The 27714-nt window shown below is 40.5% G+C and overlaps 1 protein-coding gene across 1 annotated transcript in view; it reads left to right on the top strand.

Moving 5' to 3' along the window:
• Positions 1 to 27714, top strand: part of sh3kbp1 (SH3-domain kinase binding protein 1) — a 233277-nt gene that overhangs the window by 114754 nt on the left and 90809 nt on the right. The window contains exons 5-6 of the mRNA XM_059967967.1: positions 10334 to 10463; positions 16057 to 16253. Of these exons, the coding sequence (XP_059823950.1) occupies positions 10334 to 10463; positions 16057 to 16253 (327 nt within the window). The remainder of the gene's footprint in view (positions 1 to 10333; positions 10464 to 16056; positions 16254 to 27714) is intronic.

Here is a 27714-nt window from a genome sequence, read left to right as displayed (position 1 = left end):
GTCTCTGGGTCCTGATAGGATTTCCCCTAGGACCTTGAGGGAAGTTAGTGTAGAAATAGCAGGGGCTCTGACAGAAATATTTCAAATGTCATTAGAAACGGGGATGGTGTTGGAGGACTGGCATATTGCTCATGTGGTTCCATTGTTTAAAAAGGGTTCGAAGAGTAAACCCTGCAATTATCGGCCTGTAGGTTTGACGTCAGTGGTGGGTAAATTAATGGAAAGTATTCTTAGAGATGGTATATGTAATTGTCTAGATAGACAGGGTCTGATTAGGAGCAGTCAACATGGATTTGTGCGAGGAAGGTCATGTGTGACAAATCTTATTGAATTTACTGAAGAGGTTACTAGGAAAGTTGACGAGGGTAAAGCAGTGGACGTTGTCTATATGGACTTCAGTAAGGCCTTTGACAAGTTTCCATACGGAAGGTTAGTTAGGAAGGTTCAATCATTAGGTATTAATATTAAAGTAGTAAAATAGATTCAGTGGTGGCTGGATGGGAGATGCCAGGGAGTAGTGGTGGATAACTGCTTGTCAGGTTGGAGGCTGGTGACTAGTGGTGTGCCTCAGGGATCTGTACTGGGTCCAATGTTTGTCATGTACATTAATGATCTCCATGATGGGATGGTAAATTGGATTAGTAAGTATGCAGATGATACTAAGGTAGGTGGCGTTGTGGATAATGAAGTAGGTTTTCAAAGCTTGCAGAGAGATTTAGGCCAGTTAGAAGAGTGGGCTGAAAGATGGCTGATGGAGTTTAATGCTGATAAGTGTGAGGTGCTACATTTTGGTAGGACTAATCAAAATAGGACATACATGGTAATTAGTAGGGCATTGAGGAATGCAGTAGAACAGAGTGATCTAGGAATAATGGTGCATAGTTCCCTGAAGGTGGAATTTCATGTGGATGGGGTGGTGAAGAAAGCTTTTAGTATGCTGGCCTTTTAAAATCAGAGCATTGAGTATAGGAGTTGGGATGTAATGTTAACATTGTACAAGGCATTGATGAGGCCAAATTTGGTGTATTGTGTACAGTTCTGGTCACTGAATTATAGGAAAGATGTCAACAAAATAGAGCGAGTACAGAGGAGATTTACTAGAATGTTACCTGGTTTCAGCATCTAAGTTACAGAGAAAGGTTGAACAAGTTAGGTCTTTATTCTTTGGAGTGTAGAAGGTTGAGGGGGGACTTGATAGAGGTATTTAAAATTATGATGTGGATAGGCTTTTTCCATTGAGAGTAGGGGAGATTCAAACAAGAGGACATGAGAGTTAGGGAGAAAAGTTTAGGGGTAACACGTGAGAGGATTTCTTTACTCAGAGAGTGGTAGCTGTGTAGAATGAGCTTCCAGTAGAAGTGGTAGTGGCAGGTTTGATATTGTCACTTAAAAAAAAATTGGATAGGTATATGGACAGGAAAGGAATGGAGGGTTATGGGCTGATTGCAGGTCGGTGGGACAAGGTGAGAGTAAGCGTTCGGCACGGACTAGAAGGGCCAAGATGGCCTGTTTCCGTGCTGTAATTGTTATATGGTTATATGAAATGGTTTTACTCACTGTTGATTTTTCTCATCTCCTCCACAAACTTAATGTAAAATCAGCATCTAAAAAGAACCCTAAGCATTGCCCTAATCAAACACTTAGTTTTCCCCATAATATATTTAAGCTATTACTTTTTCTGACCATTATGGTCATAATTCCAAAACTAATAGCATGACTATAAAGTATTTTGGGTCCTGATGAAGTCTTGGCCCGAAACATTTACAGTTGATTCCCTTCCTTAGATGCTGTCTGACTTGCTGAGTTCTTTCAAAATGTTACATGTGTTGCTCAAGATTTCCAGCACCTGCAGAACCTTTTGTATTTAAGTATTTTGGGGTAATTTGCTATTTAACTGGAAGTTTTGTTTGTATCCTCTATTTAATTTTTATTTGAAGGTCACAGGATTGTTTTTAGCCTGAAATGGATACACAACAAACTGAGACTTTCTGTTCGAATGTTCTATTGATGTAACCGTACAAGCATTTCTGTGGTTTGGCTGTCAGATTTGCTCATGGAATTTGTTGCATTAAGAACTTGTTAATGTATCGGTAGGCAATAGGGAAGGAATCAGTTGCCACAATGAGAGTGGTGACCTCAGAAAGGGGTGACTTTAAAAGAATGTGCAAGGATGATGGGATTTCAGATAATTATGTTATATTGTTGTCAAATGATTCATTGTAATGGATTAGCAGAAAGTGATGCAAAATATAGCACCAGTAAACAGAGATTTGCTAAAATACGGTACCTAGAAGTGATTTCTTGAATTGGGTTGAGTAAGGATGCAGTAGGAAATTATCTATTTCTATGATTTGTTTTATTGAAGAGAAGTTCCCCTTGGTGGTTCATGAAGATAAACTGTAAAAGGGAAAAGTTTGCAAGGACAGCCAAATAAAGAAAGTTGCAACCATTTTTGTTAAAGTTTAAGTAGCATCTATAATCAAGTAGAGATGTACAGCAGGAGGGGAGCACCCTTAACCCTTTAATAATGCTGAAGCACTTCTGCATATTTATTTGTTGTCCCTCCAAAAGTGTTCAAGTTTAAATGCCTGAGCGGAAAAGAATAAGAGAGGCAATGAGAGTTGAGAAGTAAATTTCAGAGCTTGGTGGAGAGATGGGCAGCCACCATGATGAAGTAAAAGTACCAGGAAAAATAGCAGGTGGACTTGAGGAGAGCAGGTGAAGCGGTGGTATCGTGTTTATTGGGGTTAAGTGTGACCATTACAAATAGTTGGGAATTTTAGGTTGGTACTGTAAAATGATTTGAACCATTAAAAGTTGTCAGTGTCATGATTAAGTGGGACTTGGTACTTCTTTGCAAACAAGCAGCATAGTTTTGATTGAGCTGAATTTTGCAGAAAACATTATGTTGGATAAAATATTAGATGAAGCATGTATGACTAGGGCTGTGGCAGATTGGCTAGAAAGGGCCAGAGAAGCACCACCCAGGGATGAATATCATGATGATATACTTTGACTGTGGTTTTCCTGGAGTTGGTAACTTCTTGGATTTCTTTTCCCCTCCAAATAGTACTTGAGGGCTACATTTGGCCTCAGACCACTTCAGGTTCTAACATGCAGCCAGCAGAAAGTGTATGCTTTTGATATGGATTATTGGATGTCAAGAAGTTTGTACATAGGGACTCCTAATGGTAGAGTGCAGAGCTTGCTATCTGGCCAGATTTAAAACGTACAGGTAGTCACTGAGTTACGAACGTGTGACTTACAGACAACTTGTACTTACGAACTGAGGAAGGAGAACGCTGTCCGCCACTTTAAGTCATTGCCATTTTACACTGTGTTGAGTGTGGTTGAGTGTGTAACTTTGTATTTGGCTTAAATTTTTCTTAGCAAGATTCACCCTGACCCCCCCCCCCCCCCCACCATGTTCTGGTTGGCTGGTGGCGCAGTGAGATCAGTGCCGGGCTCGAGAACAGAATTTCCCGAGTTCAATCCAGTGACAGACCGCTCCTGTGCCAGGTTGATGTTGATTCAGTGACTCCCGTACCATCCATGCCGGGTTGATGTCAAGCACGCAACACTGTCACCTCCAGTTTAAATTCCCACGTGGAATATTGTGGAGGATCAAATACAGTACCCAAACCCAGCACAGCCCGCACTTGTCACATTTAACCTGTCTCAGTGTGGTGGACTTTTGGACCTGGGGAATTCAGTGCGGTGGTCCTTAAGACCCAGCGGACCTCAGGAGCTAGCGGAGATCAGGACTCGCCGCCCACAGTGTTTCTGTTCCATTGATGGGAAGTGATCACGATTGAAAATAAAGTGGAAATAATAAAGCATTTGGAAAAAGTTGAAATGCCATTGGTCATTGGAAAAGCGTTAGGCTACAGTCAGTCAACGATCGGAACAATTTTAAAGGATAAAGTGAGAATAATGGAGCATGTGAAAGGCCCTGCTCTGATGAAAGCTACTATTAATACTAAGCAACGCAGTGGTTTAATTATTGGAATATATACTTTCTTAAGTGTTTTATATGCATAGAAAGGTAAAATATATAGTATATACTAAGACAAACGTTTGACTAACTGACGCTAAATAATTCCGGATGTACTTGTTCCGACTTATGTACAAATCTGACTTAAAGACGGACTCAGGAACGGAACTCGTATGTAACCCATGAACTGCCTGAACTACATACTTTTCTGTGAAACATGGAACCAAGCAAGGCTGGGAAAATGTGTAGAGAAAAACACAGGAGTGGAAGAGGAAGGTGGGTTTTCAACAGATGTCTTTGATGTTCAGGTGTTTTAAATTGTTATGATGCCTTTTGGTGCCTCTTTACACAGTGCTATTTGAAACTGGAACAGCAGTAGTCAGAGTTTCTATAGCGACATACTGAGCTTATATGTATGTGGTTAGGACATCAGCTGAAGCATACAAGATTCTAGGTGATGTGTCTCCCTGTTGCAATGGAAGCAGCATTTGTGTCATTTGTTCTCGGGTGTGATTGTCATCCATGGACTCCAAACATGGGATGGACTCCAAATTTTAGCCAAAGCTACATACCAAGTTTGTTTTAGATCCCTCAGTTCCTTGAAAGGCATTATTGCAGATTTTGTAGCACATAATTTAAAAAAAATGATTAATCGTTAAAGTATAATTTATAGCTTAACCCATCAAAGTCATTATACACAACCTTTCCTGCAGAATTGATGTACAGTCTTGCCTCTGGTTGGCTTTCACTTATGTGTTAGGGTGATTAAGAAGGGATATGTCATGTTTGCCTTTATTACTTGAAGCATCGAGTTCAAATATCAGGAAGTTATGTCATAGCTTTATAAAACTCTAGTTGGGCTGCATTTGGAGTTTTTCCTAAAGTTGTGGTCACTCATAAGAAGGACGTCGAGTCTTTGGAGAGGGTGCAGAAGAGGTTTACCACGATGTAGCTTGGATTAGAGAGCATGAGCTATTGTGAGGGTTTGGACAAACTTGAGTTGTTTTCTTTGGAGTGGTGGAGGTTGAGGGGAGATCTGCTAGAGGTTACAAGAGGCATAGATAGAGTAGATTACAAGATTACAAGAGGCATAGATAGAGTAGACAGACAATATCTTTTTCCAAGGGTTAAAATGTCTAATTCCAGAGAACATGCATTTAAAGTGAGAGGGCAAGTTTATTTTACAGAGAGTTGTGGGGATCTGGAATGCACTACCATGGAATGTGGGGTCGTGATAGCAGCAAAAACAGTAGAGACTTTTAAGAGACGTTTAGATACACAGATGAATGTGAGGAAAATAGAAGGATATGCATATTGTGTATGCAGGAGAGATTAGTTAGACATTTGATTACTAACTTAATTGATCAGCACAATATTGTGGGCTGAAGGACGTGTTCCTGTGCTGTACTGTTTTATGTTTATTCTTTCACCCCATTCTGATTCTACCACACATATGCAGATCCTGCCTCTATCTAGTTCTCTAACTTAGCTGCACTGTCAAGATATGAGCTGGTAGTGGCAACTGTAAAATTCTGCAAATAATTCACAGAATTTGTCTTGATATTTCATTGTCTGGGAAGGATATATTTATTGGATGTATGTTGGTTACAGTATAGTATGCAAAATGGTGAAAAATCTTTGATTATAAGCAGCTTCTTTTCAAAAGACATTATGGTATGAGGGGAGATTACAATTAAACATTCATGTAACACCTTTTTCAATGTTTCAATTCTTGGCTGTTACCAAGGTCTTGGCAAAGGCTCTTTTTCTAATGGCTTGCACCAGCTCCCTTACTGCATTTAAAACATGTAAGTGGGGCACTCTTCCATCTGTTATTTCTTGCTCTCTTTGATCATGCATTGCCTTCTGCTGAAAGAAATGTGATGGTGTGAGTGTTCTCTGGTTTATGTGGGTGTCATGTGTGAATAACTGACTTTCTGTGCTCACAGTGAGGTAGAAGTTTGAGACTTGCAACAAATGGTGAAATTGTTTGATAGATGAGCAATGAACAACAGTTGAAGTCAGAGTGCATTTGTGCATTTGAAGCCCTAGTTATGGACCTTAACCGCTTCTGATCGATTGATACACTACGGAAGGAAATTTGATGATGTTCTTCAAGCTAAATTTCTGACACAACTTGCTACTGCCCTTTTGAATGTATGTCTCTATATCATCCCTCTGTTCTGTAGTACAGGATATTTTTCTTCCATCCAGTGTGGCATTTAACTATCTTGGCGAATGCTCTCATTATCACTCTTGTTGCACTATTTGTTATTTATTTATTTATTTAGAATACAGTGCAGAGTAGGCCTTTCCAACCCTTCAACCCCCAACGACCCTGATTTAACCCTCAGCTAATCATGGGTCAACTTACAATGACCAAGTAACCTACTTGGACCATCTTTGGTCCATGGGAGGAAGCCAGAGCACGCAAGAAAAGACCACATGTTCCAGAGGAGGGCATGCAGACTCCTTACAGGTGATGTCAGAATTGAACTCCGAACTCTGACACCCCGTAGCATTGTGCTAATTGCTATGCTACCGTAGCACCCACTTGAATCATCTACTTTACTCCCATTTGAATCATTATGTAACAACTTAACATACCTTCTTCTAAGTGATATGAATCAGCTTTTAGTGCTGGTTATAATTGTATTGGGCCAGCTGCTAGTGCAAATCCAGAGTACAGCTTGATCAACTCTTCTAACACAAAAATCCTTATTAAGAATAATCAAAACATAGTTCTTCTGCTGTTTCTTTTGGTCTGAACAGCTTTTAAGCTGATTTCCACCCCTCTTTGGGGAGAGCTTTCCAATATACTGTTCTATTCCTTCTCAAGGCACAACATAAAGGTGAATTCACAGAACTGGATGAATGGATTGATGATTGATGGAGAAACCTAGTTCAAGGTATTCAAATGGAGATTCAGGAATGAGTTCAGCACAGATTCCAGAAACGACCGTGTGTGATTGACAAGTGTATAATCTTTCTGAAATGCCTCCCTGGCTCCAAAAGAAATTCTTAACATGTAAGTTTAGCAGTGCATGTAACTAATCTATATGGTAATGATCTACATAGTGGCCAATGGTTGGACAAAGGAAATCTCAGATGCTCCATTACAGTAATTCAGAAATATGAAGGTTGTAGCCCCAGAGGAGCAGATACCTCACAGAGGGATTTAAACAAAAAGATTAGAACTTACAGTTGAACCTTTAGATCTTCCAAAGTGCAGTTCTAATATTGTTTAACTGAACTATTAACATTGGGATTATCTCACGATTTTCTGTGATCACTGATGTCAGTAACCCTTGTGATAACCAGAGGTTTTGTAGAGAGAAAAAATACGTAGGGCCATAAGTTTGCATGCATAGAGGGAAGATACTGTATGTATTTTCAACAAATGTATTTAATAGTTGCATATTTGAAAGTGAGAGTACTGTTGGAAAGGGACTATTTTTTGATGCTGTCCAACATGACAGGCAGGTTCATTAACAAGGTTTTGAGGTCAGAAGACATTGTAGGCCTAGTGGGTAAGATGAGCAGGTGAAAAGCAGAGCAGTTTGTGGAAAAAGTAATGAAGTTAGTACATTATTAGGATGGAAGATAGAGTTTGGAAATGAGATTAATTTTAGTGAAAGAGGGTACATTTGAGAAGAACTGCAGTTTGGGGCAGCTGAACAAGTGGTTTCAATAATACTGATGGTAAAAGTCCATGAACTTTTTTTGGTGGAAAGAAATGGGAGAAAGATTTTAAGGAGGTTGGTAGATGTTGGGTTTACTGGGTCATTTTTGAATTGTTACAAGATCCTGTATTCGTGGATAGTTTTGAAGAGAAGATGGGCCTGACCACATTTTAAAATGCTGTAGTCAGACTCGATGTTCTAGTCAAATTTAGTACTCATTTGTCATGTAATTTGTGCACCATATGTAATTAAATTTCTAAATATGAAGAATGTGCTGATTTGGACGGAAGTGATATTGAAAGTTTGTAGGAGGATGTGCATATGGATTCAAGGAAGTGGTAAGGGTCGGAGTCTTAACTACCTGACATTATCTGAGACAGATAAATGTGAATGATGCAAAGCACGTAGAAGGCTTAAAATGTAGTTAAAAATGTATTTATTTATTTATTTGGTTTGTATAATGGATAATAAGACATGGTAGAAGTAGTGGCAGAAATCATTTTGGAGATAGTTATAATTTGCTTTGATAAAGTATAGTTTTGGGAAATGACATAGACTAGGAGTTTTCAATTGGATTAGGTCCAATTTTGCATGTACAAAAATAGTAACAGATCAGAGGGAGCAGTCAAGGCCTTTTGAATATTGAGAGCAAGTATATTTCCTCAACAAAACTGGTGCAGGACAAATGAGAGGAAAACGCACCTCACTAAATATTACATTCTCAATTCAGATATTGACACTGAAGCTAAACTAGATGTCTGTATAGAGGCAGGTACCAATCATATGAGGGCAAAGTACCTCTTAGGTAGCAGGAAATCAAGAAACTTTGCATACCAGTTCACTGGATGTCAAGGAGTATACATGTGGAATAAACAAAAAAGGAGAAGTTGGTACTAATGAACAATACTGAGAATTGAACAGCAGAAAGCCAAAGAAGTGCAAATTCACAAGAAAGGGCAAGAAAGATTATTCTTAGGGGTGGAGTTTCAAACTTATTTAAATGGGAAGAAGATGAAAGAAAATGTGGAGCTTATTAGCAGCTAAAAAGATGACCAATACTTGGTGATAGAAGAAATGGTGTTAATTGAATACTTTGTGTACCTCTTCACAAAGTCTGAAATATTGGAAATGATAAAGAAGAGGAATTATTCAAAGGTTAAGCATAATTAAAAGAGTAAACTTATGGAAATGGTTTCCTCAGAGTTAATGAAGCAAGAGCAGAAATAACATGGGCTCTGACCATCACTTTCCATTCCTCTTTGGCTGAAGGCATAATGCCAAAAGACCTAAAGGCTACTAAAGTGGTACTCTGTGATTAATGAAAAAGGATAAATGGATTAGGCAAAATAAAATATGAGGATCTAAGATTGATTAATAATTAATAGAGTCCAGAAATACTACAAATAGGCATTGAACCAAAACAAATTCTGGATTACCACAAAAGCTATAATCCCTCCGATCTCCTTGCTCCCAAAGAAGTCTCATTTTTTTCTGGTCATTGTAAATTGCAGCACAGATTTTTAACATCAATTCAAAAAAAATTCCAAGAAAATTGAGTTCTCGAGTCAGTGTTTTCCATTCTTATTTCTATATTCCTCTGGGCCATGGGGAATAAAGATTAAATTACTGTTACATCTGTGAACTTGGCTTGTTTGCAGGCTGCAACCTTTCTGCCTTTATTTTCATTCCTGCCTTAATATTTTTCTGCAATGTTAACCATTTACATGGTATTGGACACAGCATTTCAGTGAAAAAGCTTTCTTAATCCATTCTGAACATATGCTGTTGATATGTATCAATTAATGGCGATAACATTGTTAGACTGAGATTATAGCTGAATATCTTTTACACTATAATTTTAACAATTAATTCTATTGGATACGTTTACTGTTATTTTTATTATATAGCTCGATTCCAATCCTTGTACTTTTGGAAAGCAATCCCTCCAAGGATGGATGCATTATAACTAATTAGTTATGAGTTTTAAGGTCAGTTGGCTGAATTTATACTTAATATTTTAAAGAAATTTGGTAAAGATGGTGCAGGTAAGATATGGTGATGCTTTACAGGCAGCAAACAAAACTACTAACTATTCTATTAATTACACTTTTTCTGGACTATGATGACTGCATTCCACAGGCTGCATGTTCCCTTTTGGAGCTGTGCTTTTTAGCCATTTGTTTGACCTGGCATTTTTGCAGTATCCTGAAGATTTCAACGAACTGGGCTGTCAAGAATGCAGGACTGTATGGTGGTTACTACTGGAATGGACTTGGGGCCGGATCTAAGTGGCGCGGCCTGGGCCTGAGAGTGAGGAGGGAAATCGAACTGATGCTTGGCCGATTTAAACGCCAAGCCAGGTTAAAAAAAATCAAGGCATTGGGGCTGAGGGTGAAGAATGAACCAATGTCTAGCTCACTACTCTGTGAGGTTTACTTGCTTCAGTGCTGAACTGGCTCCAAATATCTGTGGACTCACTCTTGGAGACTCTGCAGTTCATGTTCTGTGTGTTAATTGATTACTTCTGTAATTGCATGAAGACAAATCTCAAGGGTTGCATACAGTATACATACTTTGGTAAATGTGCTTTGAACTTTGAAAACCTTACTTTTTGAACTGTTCCATTTGATGATGCATTATATATGCTTTATTTAAGGTTGAGGAAGGTTGGTGGGAAGGTATCCTCAATGGCAAAACTGGAATGTTTCCCTCAAATTTCATCAAGGAGCTCCCAGATGAACCAGACGAAGTGGTTAACACTCAAGAAGATACCACCACAAAAGCAGGTATGTTTTCTTGCTCCTATCCATGATGCTTTGATTATTATTTTCCTAGCAATGTAGCATGACTGAATGAGACAAAGGCAGAGTAGGATACTAGAGTTTGAGGGAGGAGAGAGAAGCGGGTTGGGGTAAGGGTAGGGATAGGGATGCAGCTGCAGAGATGAGGGAGAGAGGATCCTCATTGAGTGTCCCTTTCCAACACCGGTCTTCAGGAAACAATTCTCTTATGTAGACATTAAATGATCGCCCATTGAAGCCTTTCTTTGACCTGTCTTTGTTTGTCATGATGTAATTCTGTTCAATGGTGGAGGCTGTTGACTTTAAGTAGAGGAGGCAGTATATGTCCTTGGGGAGAAATTTATAGTACACCTGGATTTGGAAAGCCTGGCTTTGAACTGGTAGTATGCCAGCAAGAGCAATAATAGAAGCCGCTGGATGGCTGGATAGTTCAGTGAAGCCAATCCTTTGTTAGAGGACTTGTTTGGTTTGAAGATGTTAGTGCAAGGCACATTTTCCTTGAGGCTTTATTGATACTGTTGATCGTGATTTGGAGTTGTGTCTGTGTTTATCCTCATGCACCAACGTTGACTGCGTGCCTCCGCTCAGTTACTGAAATTCGAGTGCCCTTTGCTCTGAAGTTGAAATAATGTATATTGCAAAGTTTCTCATTAACTACACTAATCAATGGTTAATCATCACTTGAGGATGCTTAAGAATAGGTAACAAATGCTGGCCTTGTTATTGATGCCTGCATCCCTTTGGAAAACAGCTTGTGAGTGAGTGGGCCAGTGAAGGAGTGGAGATTTGAGGCTTTGACTCGAGAGATTCTGGCAGTTTTGGCAGTTGGACTGTGCAATCAAGTCAATCAAAATTTGAATAATTCCGAGAAAGCTGTTGATTAGACAATCAAGATTTGAATAGCTCAGACTCAGCAGACAGCAGCTGATTGGGCAGTTGAGGTCAGGTGACCAAGCCGTTTGAAAAGCTCAAACAAATAAATAGAGGGTTACCTCAAGTGGAACAGCCTGTGGAAAGCGGCCAGTGAGTGAGTGGGCCAGTGAAGGAGTGGAGATTTGAGGCTTTGACTCGAGAGACTGAGGACGAGCTTCACTCCAAGTGAGGTAAGGCTGGGTAAGTTCCTTTCAAAGGAGAAAGTTTCAAAAGTTGAGGCAAGTATTGGGTAGGTCATGGCAGCTGAGATCGGCCCTGTGGTTTGTTCATCCTGCAGCATGTGGAAAATCAGGGATACTTCCAGTGTCCCTGACAACTATGTGTGCAGGATGTGTGTCCAACTGCAGCTTTTGGCAGACCGCATTGAGTGTCTCGAGCTGCGATTGGATTCATACTGGAGCATCCACGATGCTGAGAAAGTTGTGAATAGCACGTTCAGTAAGATGGCCACACCGCAGGTAAAAGCTACACAGGCAGAAAGGGAAGGGGTGGCCACTAGACAGCGTAGTGTTACGTACCCCATAACTGGGTCACTTACCGGCAAAGATAGAGAGGTCCGTTGAAGTCTGATGGTACTATTTTTAACAGTATTTATTGATGAAATACACAAAAATAATATCAATGCAAACATACAGATAATATACGTCGTCAATACTAAATCTAAAAGCGCTGGTATAATAATAATCAATAAGAAATAGCTCTATGGTTGTCTAGGGGATAATGTATTGTCCGATGGAAATATAAAAGTCACTCAAGTTCATTCGAACTGCAGGCTGCAGCCTTTGGTTGGAGTCAAGAGAGAGAGTTTAAACTTGCCCATTCCTTTTATGAGTCAGTGGGGGCTGATTTCCCCTTTGTGTTAGCTCAAGCCGTTCTTCTGTGGCAAGGGCCACCAATTCCGAGGCAAATGGAAAAGGACGCATGTGGACCTTCCACCGGCTTTCGCTATTTCGCTGTTACAGGATTTCTAGCGTTTCTTCTGGTGTGTCTAAAGGGGCTGCTTCCCCAGACCCTCTTTTATCCCCACTCACGGGGTCTCAGATGTCACTCAGGGTGGAATGATGCAATCCCCCAACCAGTCCACGTTGCCTGAGGGCTTCCACGAAGCATAGTACTCAATACACAATTCCGACTCCAAGAGACAATGACCTTTTCCGTGGCTTTGTATCGCTGGGGGCCAGGACATTCCAAACGTCTCTCTCTCATTTCCTGGGTCTCCTGCCCTGACTTAATAGCGATCTTGCGATTCTCAAAAAGGAGGGGGGGGGGCACAGGCATAACAGTAGCAGTAGGCAGCTAGTGCAGGAGTCCCCTGAGGTCATCTCCCTCCTAAACAGATATACTGTTTTGGATACTGTTGGGGGAGATGTCTCATCAGGGGAAGGCAGCAGCGGCCGAGTTCATTGCAATATGGGTGGCTCTGCGGCACAGGAGGGAAGGAAAAGGAGTGGGAGAGCTATAGTGATAGGGGATTCGATTGTAAGGGGAATAGATGGGCGTTTCTGCGGCCGCAAACAAGACTCCAGGATGGTATGTTGCCTCCCTGGTGCAAGGGTCGAAGATGTCTCTGAGCAGCTGCAGGACATTCTGGAATGGGAGGGTCAGTGGCCGTGGTGCACATAGGTACCAACGATATAGGTAAAAAATGGGATGAGGTCCTACAAGGTGAATTTAGGGAGTTAGGAGAGAAACTAAAATGTAGGACCACAAAGGTAATAATCTCTGAATTATTACCAGTGTCACGTGCTAGTCAGAGTAGAAATAGGAGAATATTTCAGATGAATAACTACTTTGGTTCTGTCTTCACTAAGGAGGACATAAATAATCTTCCAGAAATAGTAAGGGACCGAGGGTCCAGTGAAATGGAGGAACTGAGGGAAATACATGTTAGTAGGGAAGTGGTGTTAGGTAAATTGAAGGGATTAAAGGCAGATAAATCCCCAGGACCAGATGGTCTGCATCCCAGAGTGTTTAAGGAAGTAGCCCAACAAATAGTGGATGCATTAGTGATAATTTTTCAAAACTCCTTAGATTCTGGATTAGTTCCTGGGGATTGGAGGGTGGCTAATATAACCCCACTTTTTAAAAAAGGAGGGAGAGAGAAACCGGGGAATTATAGACCGGTTAGTCTGACATCGGTGGTGGGGAAAATGCTAGAGTCGGTTATCAAAGATGTGATAACAGCACATTTGGAAAGAGGTGAAATCATCGGACAAAGTTGTTATAGAATTTTTTGAAGGTGTAACTAGTAGAGTGGATAGGGGAGAGCCAGTGGATGTGGTATATTTAGATTTTCAAAAGGCTTTTGACAAGGTCCCACACAGGAGATTAGTGTGCAAACTTAAAGCACACGGTATTGGGGGTATGGTATTGATGTGGATAGAGAATTGGTTGGCAGACAGGAAGCAAAGAGTGGGAGTAAACGGGACATTTTCAGAATGGCAGGCAGTGAGTAGTGGGGTACTGCAAGGCTCAGTGCTGGGACCCCAGTTGTTTACAATATATATTAATAATTTAGACAAGGGCATTCATTGCAGTATCTCCAAGTTTGCGGATGACACGAAGCTGGGCGGCGGTGTCAGCTGTGAGGAGGATGTTAAGAGGATGCAGGGTGACTTGGATAGGTTAGGTGAGTGGGCAAATTCATGGCAGATGCAATTTAATGTGGATAAATGTGAGGTTATCCACTTTGGTTGGAAGAACAGGAAAACAGATTATTATTTGAACGGTGGCCGATTAGGCAAAGGGGAGATGCAACAAGACCTGGGTGTCATTGTACACCAGTCATTGAAGGTGGGCATGCAGGTACAGCAGGCGGTGAAAAAGGCAAATGGTATGTTGGCATTCATAGCAAAAGGATTTGAGTACAGGAGTAGGGAGGTTCTTCTGCAGTTGCACAAGGCTTTGGTGAGACCGCACCTTGAATATTGTGTGCAGTTTTGGTCCCCTAATCTGAGGAAAGACATTCTTGCCATAGAGGGAGTACAGAGAAGGTTCCTGGGATGGCAGGACTTTCATATGAAGAAAGACTGGATCGTCTAGGCTTATACTCACTGGAATTTAGAAGATTTGGGGGGGGGGGGGATCTTATTGAAACGTATAAAATTCTAAATGGATTGGACAGGTTAGATGCAGGAAGATTGTTTCCAATGTTGGGGAAGTCCAGAACGAGGGGTCACAGTTTAAGGATAAAGGGGAAGCCTTTTAGGACCGAGATGAAGAAAAACTTCTTCACACAGAGAGTGGTGAATCTGTGGAATTCTCTGCCACACGAAACACTTGAGGCCAGTTCATTGGCTATATTTAGAGGAAGTTAGATATGGCCCTTGTGGCTAAAGGGATCAGGGAGTATGGAGAGAAAGCAGGTACAGGGTTTTGAGTTGGATAATCAGCCATGATCATACTGAATGGTGGTGCAGGCTCAAAGGGCTGAGTGGCCTACTCCTGCACCTATTTTCTATATTTCTATCCCACAATTGAAGAGAAATTGTTTTTTTATTGTGAATTTCCCCAAGGAAGTCCTCATCTGAGTTATCCTCCAGGGAGCTGGCATTCATATCCTTCTCTCCTAATCAGTCTGTAAGTCATTTGTGTTTGCTTGCTCACTACCTTTCCCCTTACTTAGCCTGTATAGTGTATGTGACTGACCTTCGGCAGCAAATGGCACATCACTTGATTGTATGGCATTATCTTTGCTGCATCACTGTTTAGCCAGTGTCTGGATTAGTTACTGGCAGTTTCAAAGACTGAAATGCTTGCGTTAGGGTTATGTAGGCTGGGGAGTAGATGGTGAACACTGGTGTAGGTGATTTATGTTTAGATGATTTGCAAGCTGTTGATCAGAATAGATTGCAAGATGAAGAGAACTGGGAAATAAGGAGGAGAATTAAGAATTTGCATTCTGTCATCTTCACTGGTCTCAATTCTATTGCTACCCATTGAGTTACAATGGTTGCTTCAGCAATGATCAAGATGTACTCTTCAGGGAAGTGAACCACTGGAGTTAGCACTTTGATGTGGTCTGAGCTGCTCTTTAATATGCTGTGGAGGAAGTGAAGTTCTCATTCTGATCAAGAATGTCGCCCACCTAAATGACTATGTTGCAGAATGGAAAAAATTAGATTCAGCATTTTGTTGTTGGTGTGGTAGTGGTGGTAGTCGTAGTAGTAGTAACTCAAGTCGAGTATGATGATCTCCTAAGAGGCTGTTTATTGGTGGGTCCTCAGGTTTCTGTAGAGGCCGAACTAGGATCCACGTATTCTGGCGTAGTGTGGGCAAAAGTTAAGTGGTGTTGTGATTAGTGGTTGGGTTTTTTTGGTTGTTCAGTCTCTCCTTTCGCAGCTACCACTTGTTCTCCGACTCTGATGGATAGGTCGTGTCATCTAAATGTAAGCTAGACATCTGGATGACATGACCCATCCATCAGAGATGTTATTGCTTTATCGTGGTGGAAATGCTCTTCATGTTGGCCTCCTACAATATTGCCTTTGGAAAATGTACTCTGTTCCCTACCTTGGCAACCTTCTCTCCTCAAAAGCAGACATTGACCCAGATTCAGTATGTAGGATTGAATGTTTTTTTCTGAGCACCTCTAAGTCTATTGGCATTAATTTTCCTGCATTATTGCAATTTGTTTTGTTTTAAGATGTTAAGGACCAGGGAAGTCCAGAACAGGATTCTGTGGATACATCTAGTGGGAAAATGGATGGATCAAATTGTGCGATAGCAACAGAAATTCAGCCAAAAAAGATAAAAGGATTTGGCTTTGGAGATATTTTTAAAGACAAGCCTATCAAACTAAGACCAAGATCCATGGAAATTGAGCTTGATACTGTTGAGAAGGTAAAAATCTCTATTTCTTATGCACTTCAGGAAAACCACATATTGTAATTGGATTAAATGTATTTTGTGCTGGGTTAGGTGCTGTTGCTTTATATGATAGTTTATTTCTGTGACAGTGTAAGTTATGCTTAAGTAAGAAGGACTTGTCTATCAAAAGATTCAGAAAATATCAAATTTATGCAAGTTTTTTGTTACATTATAGAAAAGGAACAAAATACTAATATCAATAAAAAACAATAAGTCATACACATAAGATTCTGCAGATGCTGGAAATCCAGAGTAACACACATCAAAATGCTGAAGCTCCATGTACCTATCCAAGAGTCTCTTAACAGACCCTATTGTACCTCCTTTTGGCGAGGTACACCATATTACTTTCCCAGTGTTAAATAGTGAGAGCAAGCTGTGGAAATCCATTGCATATTTCCTTCTGTGCAGACTGTTGAATGATCTAACAGATCTTTAACATAATTAAATGATTCTGGAAGGCAGATGGAGAGAAGCTTCCTCTGGCACAGAAATCCTAAAAAGAGTGCAGTTAATGCATAATATTGCTAAATGATATAGGAGTCAACGTGAGTTTCCTATGATGAGTTTTAAACACCTGAAATTCCCTGCTCAGTGGCATAGTGTGAATCAGTAGTTAACCAGACACTGTTCACCAAGATATTTCAATTGGCTTGCCAGCAACACCAATATCTCATGAGAAAGTTAAAAAATGTATATTCTGCACTAACATTTGTTCCTGAATTAATATCATCAAATTAATAATCTCATTTGATTATTCATTTGTTTGCTGCAAAGCTTTTTGTGATGCCCTAAGAATACTAAAAACACTATTCCTTTTTTTTTTGGAATGAGAGAAAACAGCTCAGAGCATTTGAGAACCTTAGCTGGGATAGTTTCACCCTAAGACTATCTTCTATCCAAATGCTAATTGCTCTGTGCATTTATGATTTCATTCATTTATTGTTTTGATCTATTAGTATTTGTATTTATATTTCTACTGAACTGTTTTGCTTTTTGTTTTGTGTTCCTGGTTGTTGCAGAAACATGTTGTTGATTGTTGACTTACCTGATCAGAATCAGCTGTGTAGAATATTTGTGACTTCTAGATGTTTCTTATTAATTGGTAGGTGGTGTCCGTTTGGTATTTATGTTCACATCTGCTCTTGTCTCGCGATGAGATAATTAAACAATGAGTGTCTATTCAGCAATTTTTCATGAGAACTGAGAAACCAACAAATGTTACTTTTTTAACTGAGGAGCACAAATACATTACAAATGCATTTTAGCATTCAAAGTTTGCATTGTGCATTAAAATGATATATTTTTAGCTAAGTTATGGGTATTTTTTCTGTAGACAGCTAGAACTTGTGTAAAATCAGGTACAGTAGCAATGTTATATGACTTCAAATGAAGAAGTCTTATTTTGAAGAAATTTTTGTCTTTTGTTGGAAATGATGCAGGTCTTTAAATGTACTTCCTGAGGGTGTGCAGGATGTTTCATAACTTTTTAACTGTGATTCTCTACATGCTTAATCCAGGAAATGGTTATTTGCAAAATTTTATTGGGAAATCCCTTCAGAGTGTTCTTAACAATGACATTCAGAAATATCCTCACCTATTATGTTCATGATCTCCTTTTGAACAAAATCATCCAGATTAGTCAAGATATGCATTGAATTTCATAAACATACTGACTTTTGGATCAATTGTTATCTGTACTAGAGACCTAGTCAACTGATGATGGTTGGTTACTGCCTTGAATTAGCTGTGCTACTGTTTCACAATGGTTTTGGGTAAGAGTTTCAGGAAGCACCAAATGACGTTGGAATTCATGGAGTTTTCAACTTTCAACCTGACATCCAAGTGAGCCAGGACCAGGACTAGTTAGTTTTAGTTTGTGAACTTCTGAAATTAATTGTGCTTTGCAGTTAGTGTAATGAATTCAGCATCATACAGTCTGCATTTCCCTCCCCTCACCTCTTGCACTAAGAGAATCCCCGTTTGTATCACAGAACTTGAAGACCCCCCCCCCCCCCCACCCCATGACGGTACCCTATTGCTTTATACCTTTCCTTGATCTGCCTGCATAGCTATTCTTCTATGTCCTAGTGGCTACTAGGGGATACGTAGTAAAGTACCATTAGAGCGATTGCACCCTTTCTGCTCTGCTGAGGCCTAATTTGGAGTCTTGTGTGCACCCTTCTACTTACATGATGCTCTTTCCCAGTGAAATGATCCTCGCCTGTTAACATGAGGCTGAAACCTTCCACACCTTCCTCAGTCACCTGCTCCAATCATTCCAGGAGAATATCATCAACTGGAACAGATGGTGATCATCACAATTTGACAGGAAGGTGGAGACAGTGGAGTTCAGATCTGTGAAGAGTCAGAACATGGAACAGTACAGCACAGGAACAGAGGGGAAGTTCCCAAATCTCCACCTACCTTGAAACTCATCAACCAAAGCAGTTGATGGGCCAAATCAGATAAACAACATAAGCTGTACTAGAAGTTAAAAGTTCCACACTAGAAGTTGAAGATAACACTTTTATTCATTTGATCATTTTCAGTTGGATGTTAAGTGCATATTTCATTCTTTTTTTTTTAAGGTGCATTTAAAATAAATATTTTATTGAGAATCTCAGATAAAAATCAGTGTCCGAAGCCAAGGGTTTCCATTTTTGGTAAGGGTGTGAGGTTAAACAATAGCTTTTTATTAGGGATTCATATTTGGCAAAATGCTTAAAGTTTTAAAAATAAGTCTAAGAATACTGTATATTCCAGAGTATAAGATGACCCCGCCCCCCCCCCCATTTTCAAGGTTAAAAAAGTGACTTTTTCATGTTACCTTTGTATAAGCTGACCCCTTTTGTAGAGGTTTTTGATTTAACCAGAAATGATCACAAGATCTCACATGTTGATACTCAGCTTTGCCAGATCCGGACCCTGGAAATTTTGTGAACTTGTACCTGCTAAGAAAACAGACCTATACATTGTAGAGCGTTATAGGTGAATTCTAAATAAATAAATCAGGGAGAGAAATTTTGGATTAGGTTTCCAACTGAAAAGAATCCTCTGCAATGTAACCCCTGTGAAACCATTTAGCGCCCATTGTAATCTTGTTAAAACATAACATGTGGTGGCGGGATCAGTATGTGTACTCAGTATTGAGTTTGCAACCACCATGTACAAAAGATTAAAACAAATGTGATATGACGCTGGCTTCAATCTGAAGGTTGTTGATTTTGCTAAAGGAATGAATGATTCTGCAGCTGCTAAGAAGTTTAGTGTAAACGAGAAAGAGTGAGAGAGTGGAGAAAGACAGAGGACACGCTGAGGGAAATGCCAAAGATGAAATGTGCAAACTGGGGGAAAACATGCCAGTGGCCAGAACTGAAAGAAAAGGTTTTAGAGTGGGTGAATCACCAGCGATCATCTGGATACATTGTTACCAGAGAAATTATTTGAGTTCAAGCATTGAAATGGGACAAAAAACACCATGAGGTCAGCGAAAATTTCAAAGCTACACGAAGTTGGTGCACCCAGTTTATGAACAGACGTGATCTTGTGTTGTGTCAAAAAACAAAGATTGCTCAGAAAATTTCCGCGGGGTGCTGTTTACGTTCAAGAATGCTGCTGGATGGACGAAGTGGGTTAAAGAGGTGTGGCATCAACGTCCCAAAGGTGTCAGGAAGGAAAAATCGTTACTTGTCTGGGACATGTTCAAAGCGCACTTGTCAGGTGAGACAAAAGCAGCACTGAAAGCTGAAAATACAGACATTGCAGTCATCCCCGGTGGTTTGATGTCCATGCTTCAGCCACTAGATGTGAGTTTAAACAAACCAATGAATTCATGCGTCGACAGTGAAACCAATTTGACTCAAAAACAGCCAATAAATACGACCTGTCTTCCGTGTATTCATTTTTCCAAAGTTGGCACTCTCTCTATACGCTGACCCGCTAATTTTAGAACCAAAATTTAGGTCCAAATTCTGGGTTATACACTGGAATTTACGGTATTGAGAACAATTAAAAATCAGTGAACTCAAAGTCCATGCTTTGATTGCCTGGGAAAGACTGAGGCAGAACATGCAGAACGTCTTGATTTTCAAGTGTTTTTGAGTAGAATAGAGGACATATAAAATGGGATGTTTTGAGTACAGAAGGAACAAAATAAACAGTTCTAGAGAAAGCAACCCATACCAAATGATGGAGGAACAGCAGGTCAGGCAGCATCTATGGAAAAGAATAAAGAGCCGATGTTTTGGGGTGATGTCTTTGGAGCAATGCAGTTGTCTTAGTCTATTACTAAAAGTGATCCTCTGTTCAGTCAATGTGGCTCTCCCTGTTTGTATTCCTATTGCTGTTCCCACTTGACTCTCTGTCAGTCAGTTGTGCTTGACTATTTTCTCCCACACACACACCCTCGCCCACCCAGGTTTCCTTCTCTCCAGCACTCCAACCTAACAAACACCTGCATAGGAGTCCTCTTCCAAACTCTGCATGGCCTGCCCTTCCCCTAACAGCTTCCTGCGAATTAGCTGTTCTCTTCAACCTTTTTTGTTTCCTTTATTCTTTTCAATTTCCTGGAACTGTTCCCATGTGACACCTCCCCCACCAAACCCGTGACCTGTGTCTTGCTTAATCGTATTACCTTACTCCTACTTGCCTTCAGGAGCCCTGCTTCCCTCATGCACCTCCTTGCCACTTAAATTTGTCCACACCATAAGTAGGAATGATTCCAATGACTCTTATTTTCCCTTGTTTTCTTCTCTCCCTGTCTTGCTCTCCATTTTGTCTTTTCTTTATGTTGTTCTCCCTGCTGTGCTATTTTCCCATTCTTGCTTATTACCCTGTTTGCTAGTGGCATGCATCTCTTTGGTTCATTGAGTCTTATATTTTGCACTTAGTGTCAGTTTCACAAGTTTATTGAGGGAAAAATAGCAAATTAAGGACGTGGGCTTCTTGGATCAATTGTTGTATGCTCTTTGTCAAAGTGTCAAGTTTGCCAGACATTGAATGCTGGCTGGCTGTCTGTGCTGTTTAGTTATTTCCTGGTATGCCTTCATCTTCCTTTTCCATTCTAAATTCTCGTGACGTTCAAAATTTTATTTTTAATATTTACTTTCAGCTCTTTTTCCGCTGATGTATTTTAGTGCTTTAATTGTCTTTATTTTCTGAGAATTTGAAAATATGAAACCGATTTTTCTTTAGTGTTTTCTACTGTTCTGACTTGTATTTTCTAAAATCAAATTAAAGTAATTAAAGAACTTTAGAATGCACACACTGAAGTAACAGCAGTTTGCTGTTTGCTGCATTTTTAGGAGCTCCATTAGACCTGTATGTTTAAATCTCATTAACATTTCATTTGTTCTATTAACTCCCATTTTTTTAATGCATTACTGTTGCCAGCTATAAATAAAATTTAAAGCAGTTCTGCAAAAAAAAAATTCATTTTCACAATCAAATTTATCCTTGTATATTGTGAAGAAAGAAATGCTTTTCTCATTTTAAAAACTCTTCACGGGCTTCCAGCTGGGTACAGGTTACTGATTTTAGCTGACACTTCAAAGACAAACTCTGGCACCTTCATCAGGGATGATACCTAGGCCATCTAATCTGGTGGTATTTATACCTCTGTTGTCTGTCGATTGTAAACAAGGCAGGAGAATGGAAACCAGATTGGTTAGCCCTCATCCAATCTGGTTTCCATTCTCCTGCCTTGTTTACAATCGAATTCCACTTCTTGCTAAGAGCAAGACCTAGGTCTTTGTTAAAATTCTTTTCCTCTAGTTTTATTTCAATAGCTTCCTTCACCAGGCAGTTCCAAAAGCCATTGGCGCAGCACAGTGCTTTTGTGTTTTCGAAGTCAGTCCTTTGGCCATTGCGAATGCAATGTTTTGCTACTGCCTATTTTTCTGGGTAACCCACACCTCCTGAAATCCTTGATGCAGGCCATTTACACTGTGCAGCATTCACAAGTAATCCTGTAAACACCAGCTATTCTGGGACCCAGATCACCTTGTAAGCTGTGATTTGAGCTTCCTTACAGGTTTGTGGATAGTATTAATCCAGTATTTCTTCAGTGTCCTGGTGATCCTTACAGAAACCATGGAATTATAGGGAAGTCAGGCGGTAGCAATGGGTTCTTCCTCATTGTTAAGTTTCCTGGTTTTTCCATCGGCCTTTTAAAGGGCTGGATTGACTTTCTTCACCTTGTAGCCATTCTGTAGAAGCATCATGTGTAATTGTTTTGTTTCCTTGTGGAGGCTCTCCAGGTACAAGATAGTTTTTGCACAGTTAATGAAAGTAGAAAGCACTGCTCTATGTTGGGAAGTGTGATGGTGACTGTTATTGTTGTGGTATAAGTGAGTAGGTTTCTGATAGATGCACTGTCCAAGGCTATTGTCCAGTTTCCATCGTATTAGAATGTCCAGGGACGAGAGGCAACAATTCTTCTCCATCTTCATTGTAAATTGAATATTTGGATGTGTGCTGTTCAGATGGTCGTGGAACAGTTGGAGTGCCTGGAGTCCATGAGACCACACGACGAAGGTGTGATGGATGTATCTGAAAAAGCATTGGGCACAAAGGCAATGAACTGAGAGCAGGTCCCCTTATAGAGGAAGAACATTGATGTAAGGGTTTGTTCAAAAAGGTGACTGCTACCCATATCAAACCTTAACTGCAGGATGACCAAGCTGTCCTTAATAGGAGCTCTTGTGAACAGGGATACCATGTCGAAACTGACCATTGTGTCCTCCGGGGTCAGCTGGATGTTGGTTATCATTTTTATGAAGTTGGTTGAATTTGTGATCTGATGCTCATAGTCCCCAACAAAGGGAGACAACATGGTTATTAAATGCTTAGTGAGGTTGCAAGTATGAGAATCTGGCCCTCTGATGATTGGCCTCGATGAGGAGGACCCTCCTTGTGTATCTTAGGGACCCCGTAACGTCTTGGTGGTACTGCCACCTGAGGCAGAAGTGTCTGTTGGCAGTCTGTATTAACTGTGCAAAAACTATTTCGGACCTGGAGAATCTCCATGAGGGAATAAAAGAATTACACATGGCATTCCTACAGAAAGGCTACAAGGTGAAGGAAAACAAATAGGCCTTAAAAGGGCTGACGGAAAAACCAGGAAACCTAACAATGAGAAGGAACCTGTCACTACCCGCCTGTCTTCCCTAAACAGTCGTCCCTCCTTATCCGCGGATTCTGCATGCGTGGATTCAACCAACCGTGGATCGTGAAAACCCGGAAGTTCTCTCTCCAGCACTTGTTGTTTGAGCATGTACAGACTTTTTTTTTCTTGTTATTATTCCCTAAACAATACAGTATAACAACTTTACATAGCATTTACAGGTTTCCCCTGCTATTCGAAGGTAGAGCGTTCCTATGAAACGGTTCGTAAGCCGGAATGTCTTAAAGAAGCAATTACCATTTATTTATATGGGAAAAACTTGAGAGCGTTCACAGACCCAAAAAATAACCTACCAAATCATGCCAAATAACACATAAAACCTAAAATAACAGTAACATATAGTAAAAGCAGGAATGATCTGATAAATACACAGCCTATATAATGTAGGAATACTTTTCTACAATTATTGCAGCACTGTCCACCACAGCGAAAATCTCATGCAAGCGCTTGCGGCAGCACTCACGGCAAAAACACACAGTACAAGCGCTCCTGGCAGGAGCACTCTTTCCAGTAACCTTTAAGCTATGAAGCTGCCAAATAACACGTAAAAATACACAGCCTATATAAAGTAGAAATGTACGCCCAGTGTAGTTTCACTTACCGGAATCGGGAAGACAGTGAGGACACTGATGATGGTGTGTTAGGCTGAGTCGTCGGAGGTTGGGGTGGTGGGAGGTAGAGGAGACTGGGGTGTCATCTCATCGTCGTCTGTTTCCATCAGGGCAGGCAGGTCACCACCTTCTATGTCTGCCTGCCTCAATGTTGAAGGTCGAGTTTCGTAGTCTGCTGTGGCTGATGTGGAAGGCTTGAAAAACGACAATATGCTTGACTGCTTATCCTCGCGCATTTTTCTATCATACTGTTCTTTGTAAGCACTCAACCATCCTGCAAATATGCCCTAAACCTCTGTACCCTTTCAAAATTAAAGTCATACTTTTCTGCAATCATTGCACAATCGCAGCACAAATCTCACACAATTACTTCCCATTCAGTTCCGGGATGACTTCACTTTCGGACCATTGGCTACTGTGTTCGGTTTCAATTGTTATCCTTTCCTCTTCATCAGCTCTTCATCTCTCAGTTCTTGGTCATGGGATGTCAAAACCTCTTCAACATCATCTTCGTCAGCTTCCACAAACCTTTAGCCAAACTCACTATGTCCTTACCTTGTTCACCACGATCGAAATGCTTAATTATGTCTAGTTTAAGTGTAGTTTAAGTGTAACACCCTTATGCGCTCTTTTAGGCTTTTCCGATACCTTAGAACTCTTCTTGTTAACGGATGCACAAAATAAATCGACATAAAGCACAGATCACAGGCACTTGTTTAAGCATTGCCGGCTAGAATGCAGTTCTGGGGGAGGAACTTGGCTGCTCGGCGTGCCTTTTTTCGTAACAATGAAAACACCTTCTGTTAGCGAAAACAGGTAAGTAATGTAGGTCTTTCATAACAGTGAGTTGAAGTAAAGCGAACGTTCGAAAAACGGGACACCTGTACTTTGAATTAGGTATTATAAGTAAGTCGGAACAGGTACATCCGGTATTATTTAGCGTCAGTCAAACATTTATCTTAAGTATATAGTATATATTTTACCTTTCTATGCATATAAAACACTTAAGAAATGTATGTATTTCAATAATTAAACCACTGAGTTGCTTAGTAGTAATTGTAGCTTTCATTGGGGCAGGGCCTTTCACATGCTCCATTATTCTCACTTTATCCTTTAAAATTGTTCTGATCGTTGATTAACTGTAGCCTAACGTTTTTCCAATGACAGATGGCATTTCACCTTTTCCCGATCACTTAATTATTTCCACTTTATTTTCATTCGCGATCATTTTCTGTCAACAGAATAGAAACACAGCGGCATTAGGTCCTGAGCTCCGCCAGGTCCTAAAGTCCGCTGCACTGAGACAGGTTAAATAAGGGACTTAAGCATCTGTGATTTTTTTTGGTATCCGCGGGGGAGGTGTCCTGGAACCAATTCCCCGCGAATAAGGAGAGCCAACTATATTTCCACGGTTTCTGAAAGGATTGTCAGGATCCTGAAGAAATACTGGATCAATACCATCCAGAAATCCGCAAGGAAGCTCAAATTAAAGCTTGTGCAGGTCAAAGATAACCTGTGACTCAGGACGGCTGACATTTACAGGATTCCCTGTGAATGCAGAGCAGCATATATCAGCCAGACAGAAAGCACAGTAGAAACCCACATCAAGGAGTTCAGGAGATGTATCAGTTTTGGTTACCTGGAGGAATCGGCAATTGCAGAACATTACGTTTCAATGGCCATAGGATTGACTTTGACTGCACAAAACTACTGTGCTACACCAAATGGAACCTCCTGGAGAAGAAAGCCATTTCCTCAAGAAAACTAGAGGAAAAGAATTTTAACGAAGACCAAGGTCTTGCTCTAAGTAAGAAGTGGAATTCGATTATAAACAAGGTGGGAGAGCAGAAACCTGATTGGATGAAGACAAACCAATCAGGAGGGTTGAAAAACAGGGGTATAAATACCATCGGACCAAACACGCCTAGGCATTATCCCTGATGAAGATGGCAGAGTTTGTCTTTGAAACGTTGGTTAAAGATCGATACCTGTACTCAGCTGGAAGCCGGAGAAGAGTTTATTCATCACATACGTTGGCCGGGAAAACACTAGTTTTTTTTTTTCATTTTTTTTTTTACTTGCCAGATACCATAAGTATTATGCAGTAGTAAAATTCTGATGATGTTTATTCTTTCATGGTGCCTGTTTGTATTTTAAATTGGTTATTCAAGAAGTAATTGGGAATTTGTACCTGCTTTTTGAGCAGGCTAATAACTGCTGGATGACAGTACTTTAATAGCAAAAGTATAATTAAGAAAATAGTTCATCTCCTCAAGGATCAATGTGGTTGGAACCACAGGAAGTGGGCAAGCTGTAGTAAATGTCTTTTCTGTGCTTATAGTAGAGAAATGATGGACACTAAGGTATTGAGGAAATGAATTGTGGTGTATTGGAGCATACATATGTTACGAAGGATGAACAACTCTGATGGGCAGAAGGGTGCAGAGTCGCCCATGCCCCCCCCCCCTTTTTGGAGAATCGCAAATCGCTACTATTTCGATGCTGTTATCAAGGAAATAAGAGAGACAAAGGAAATCTGCCAGGGCAGTTGTTATTGATAACAGCTTATGAAAGTTAATGAGAGAGAGAGACACACAACTAAGAGTTACCCAGGGCAGATCATCTCCTAGTGACAAAAGAAGAGATTACTGCTATTGTCCTTTGGAGAAGGATTGTTTACTTGGTACTGTTCTATTCATTGAAACCCCTCAGGGGGCAACCAGAGTGGGCTGGTTTGATGGGTTACATCATCCCAACCTGATTGACACCTGAGACCCCGTGAGTGGGGATAAAAGTGAGGTCTGGGGTTAACAGCCCTCAGATGCACCAGGAGAAACGCTAGTGAGCATCAGAACCCTCACGAGACGGTGGGAGATCAGAGACTGAACGAAGGGTCAGTAAATTTTAACTCACAGTGTTTTGTAGCGAGACCAGTGGGGGCTTATGTGTGTGTCCACTCTTGCCTGGGTGACAAGTCCACCACAGAAGAACGGTCTAGCCAAAGGACAGAGGGGTCATACATGAATGGCCACAACAACAACGCAACGACGGATCAAAATCGTAAAGGAAGGTTGGCAAGATAATAGCTGTTACTGTTCACACGTTTTTTCTCTCTCTCTCTCCAACAATTGCAATACATCGACAGACAACTACCGCAGCCTGTATGAACTGAACTGAGCTTTATATTTCCATCTGACAATTCGTTATCCCCTAGACAATGATAGAGCTTGTTTCATTAGTGATTATTATTATACCCGTACTTTTAGGTTTAGTATTGCTAACGTATATTCTCTGTATATTCGCATTGATATTATTTTGTATATTTTTGCTAATAAATACTGTTGAAAATAGTATCACCAGACTCCAACGGACACTTCTATCTTTGCTGGTAAGACACCCAGTTACGGGGTACGTAACAAATTGGGGCCTTGTCTCGAGATTTGATACCAAATTGTAGGGCCAGTGAATCGGGCTATAAGTCGAGTCTTTGATCTGGTTGCATAGGTAACCAGATTGGAAACCAGCAAAGATGGACATAGACGAATTTACACAGAACCTGACTTTGAATGCGCTAGAGGATGCCACAAAGACGGACTTGGTAAATATTGTGAAAGGAAGTGGGAGATGCGGAGGGCCA

Source organism: Hypanus sabinus, chromosome 4 (genome assembly GCF_030144855.1).
Source record: "Hypanus sabinus isolate sHypSab1 chromosome 4, sHypSab1.hap1, whole genome shotgun sequence".
NCBI lineage: Eukaryota > Metazoa > Chordata > Chondrichthyes > Myliobatiformes > Dasyatidae > Hypanus > Hypanus sabinus.
This window is presented reverse-complemented; position numbering and strand designations above follow the sequence as displayed.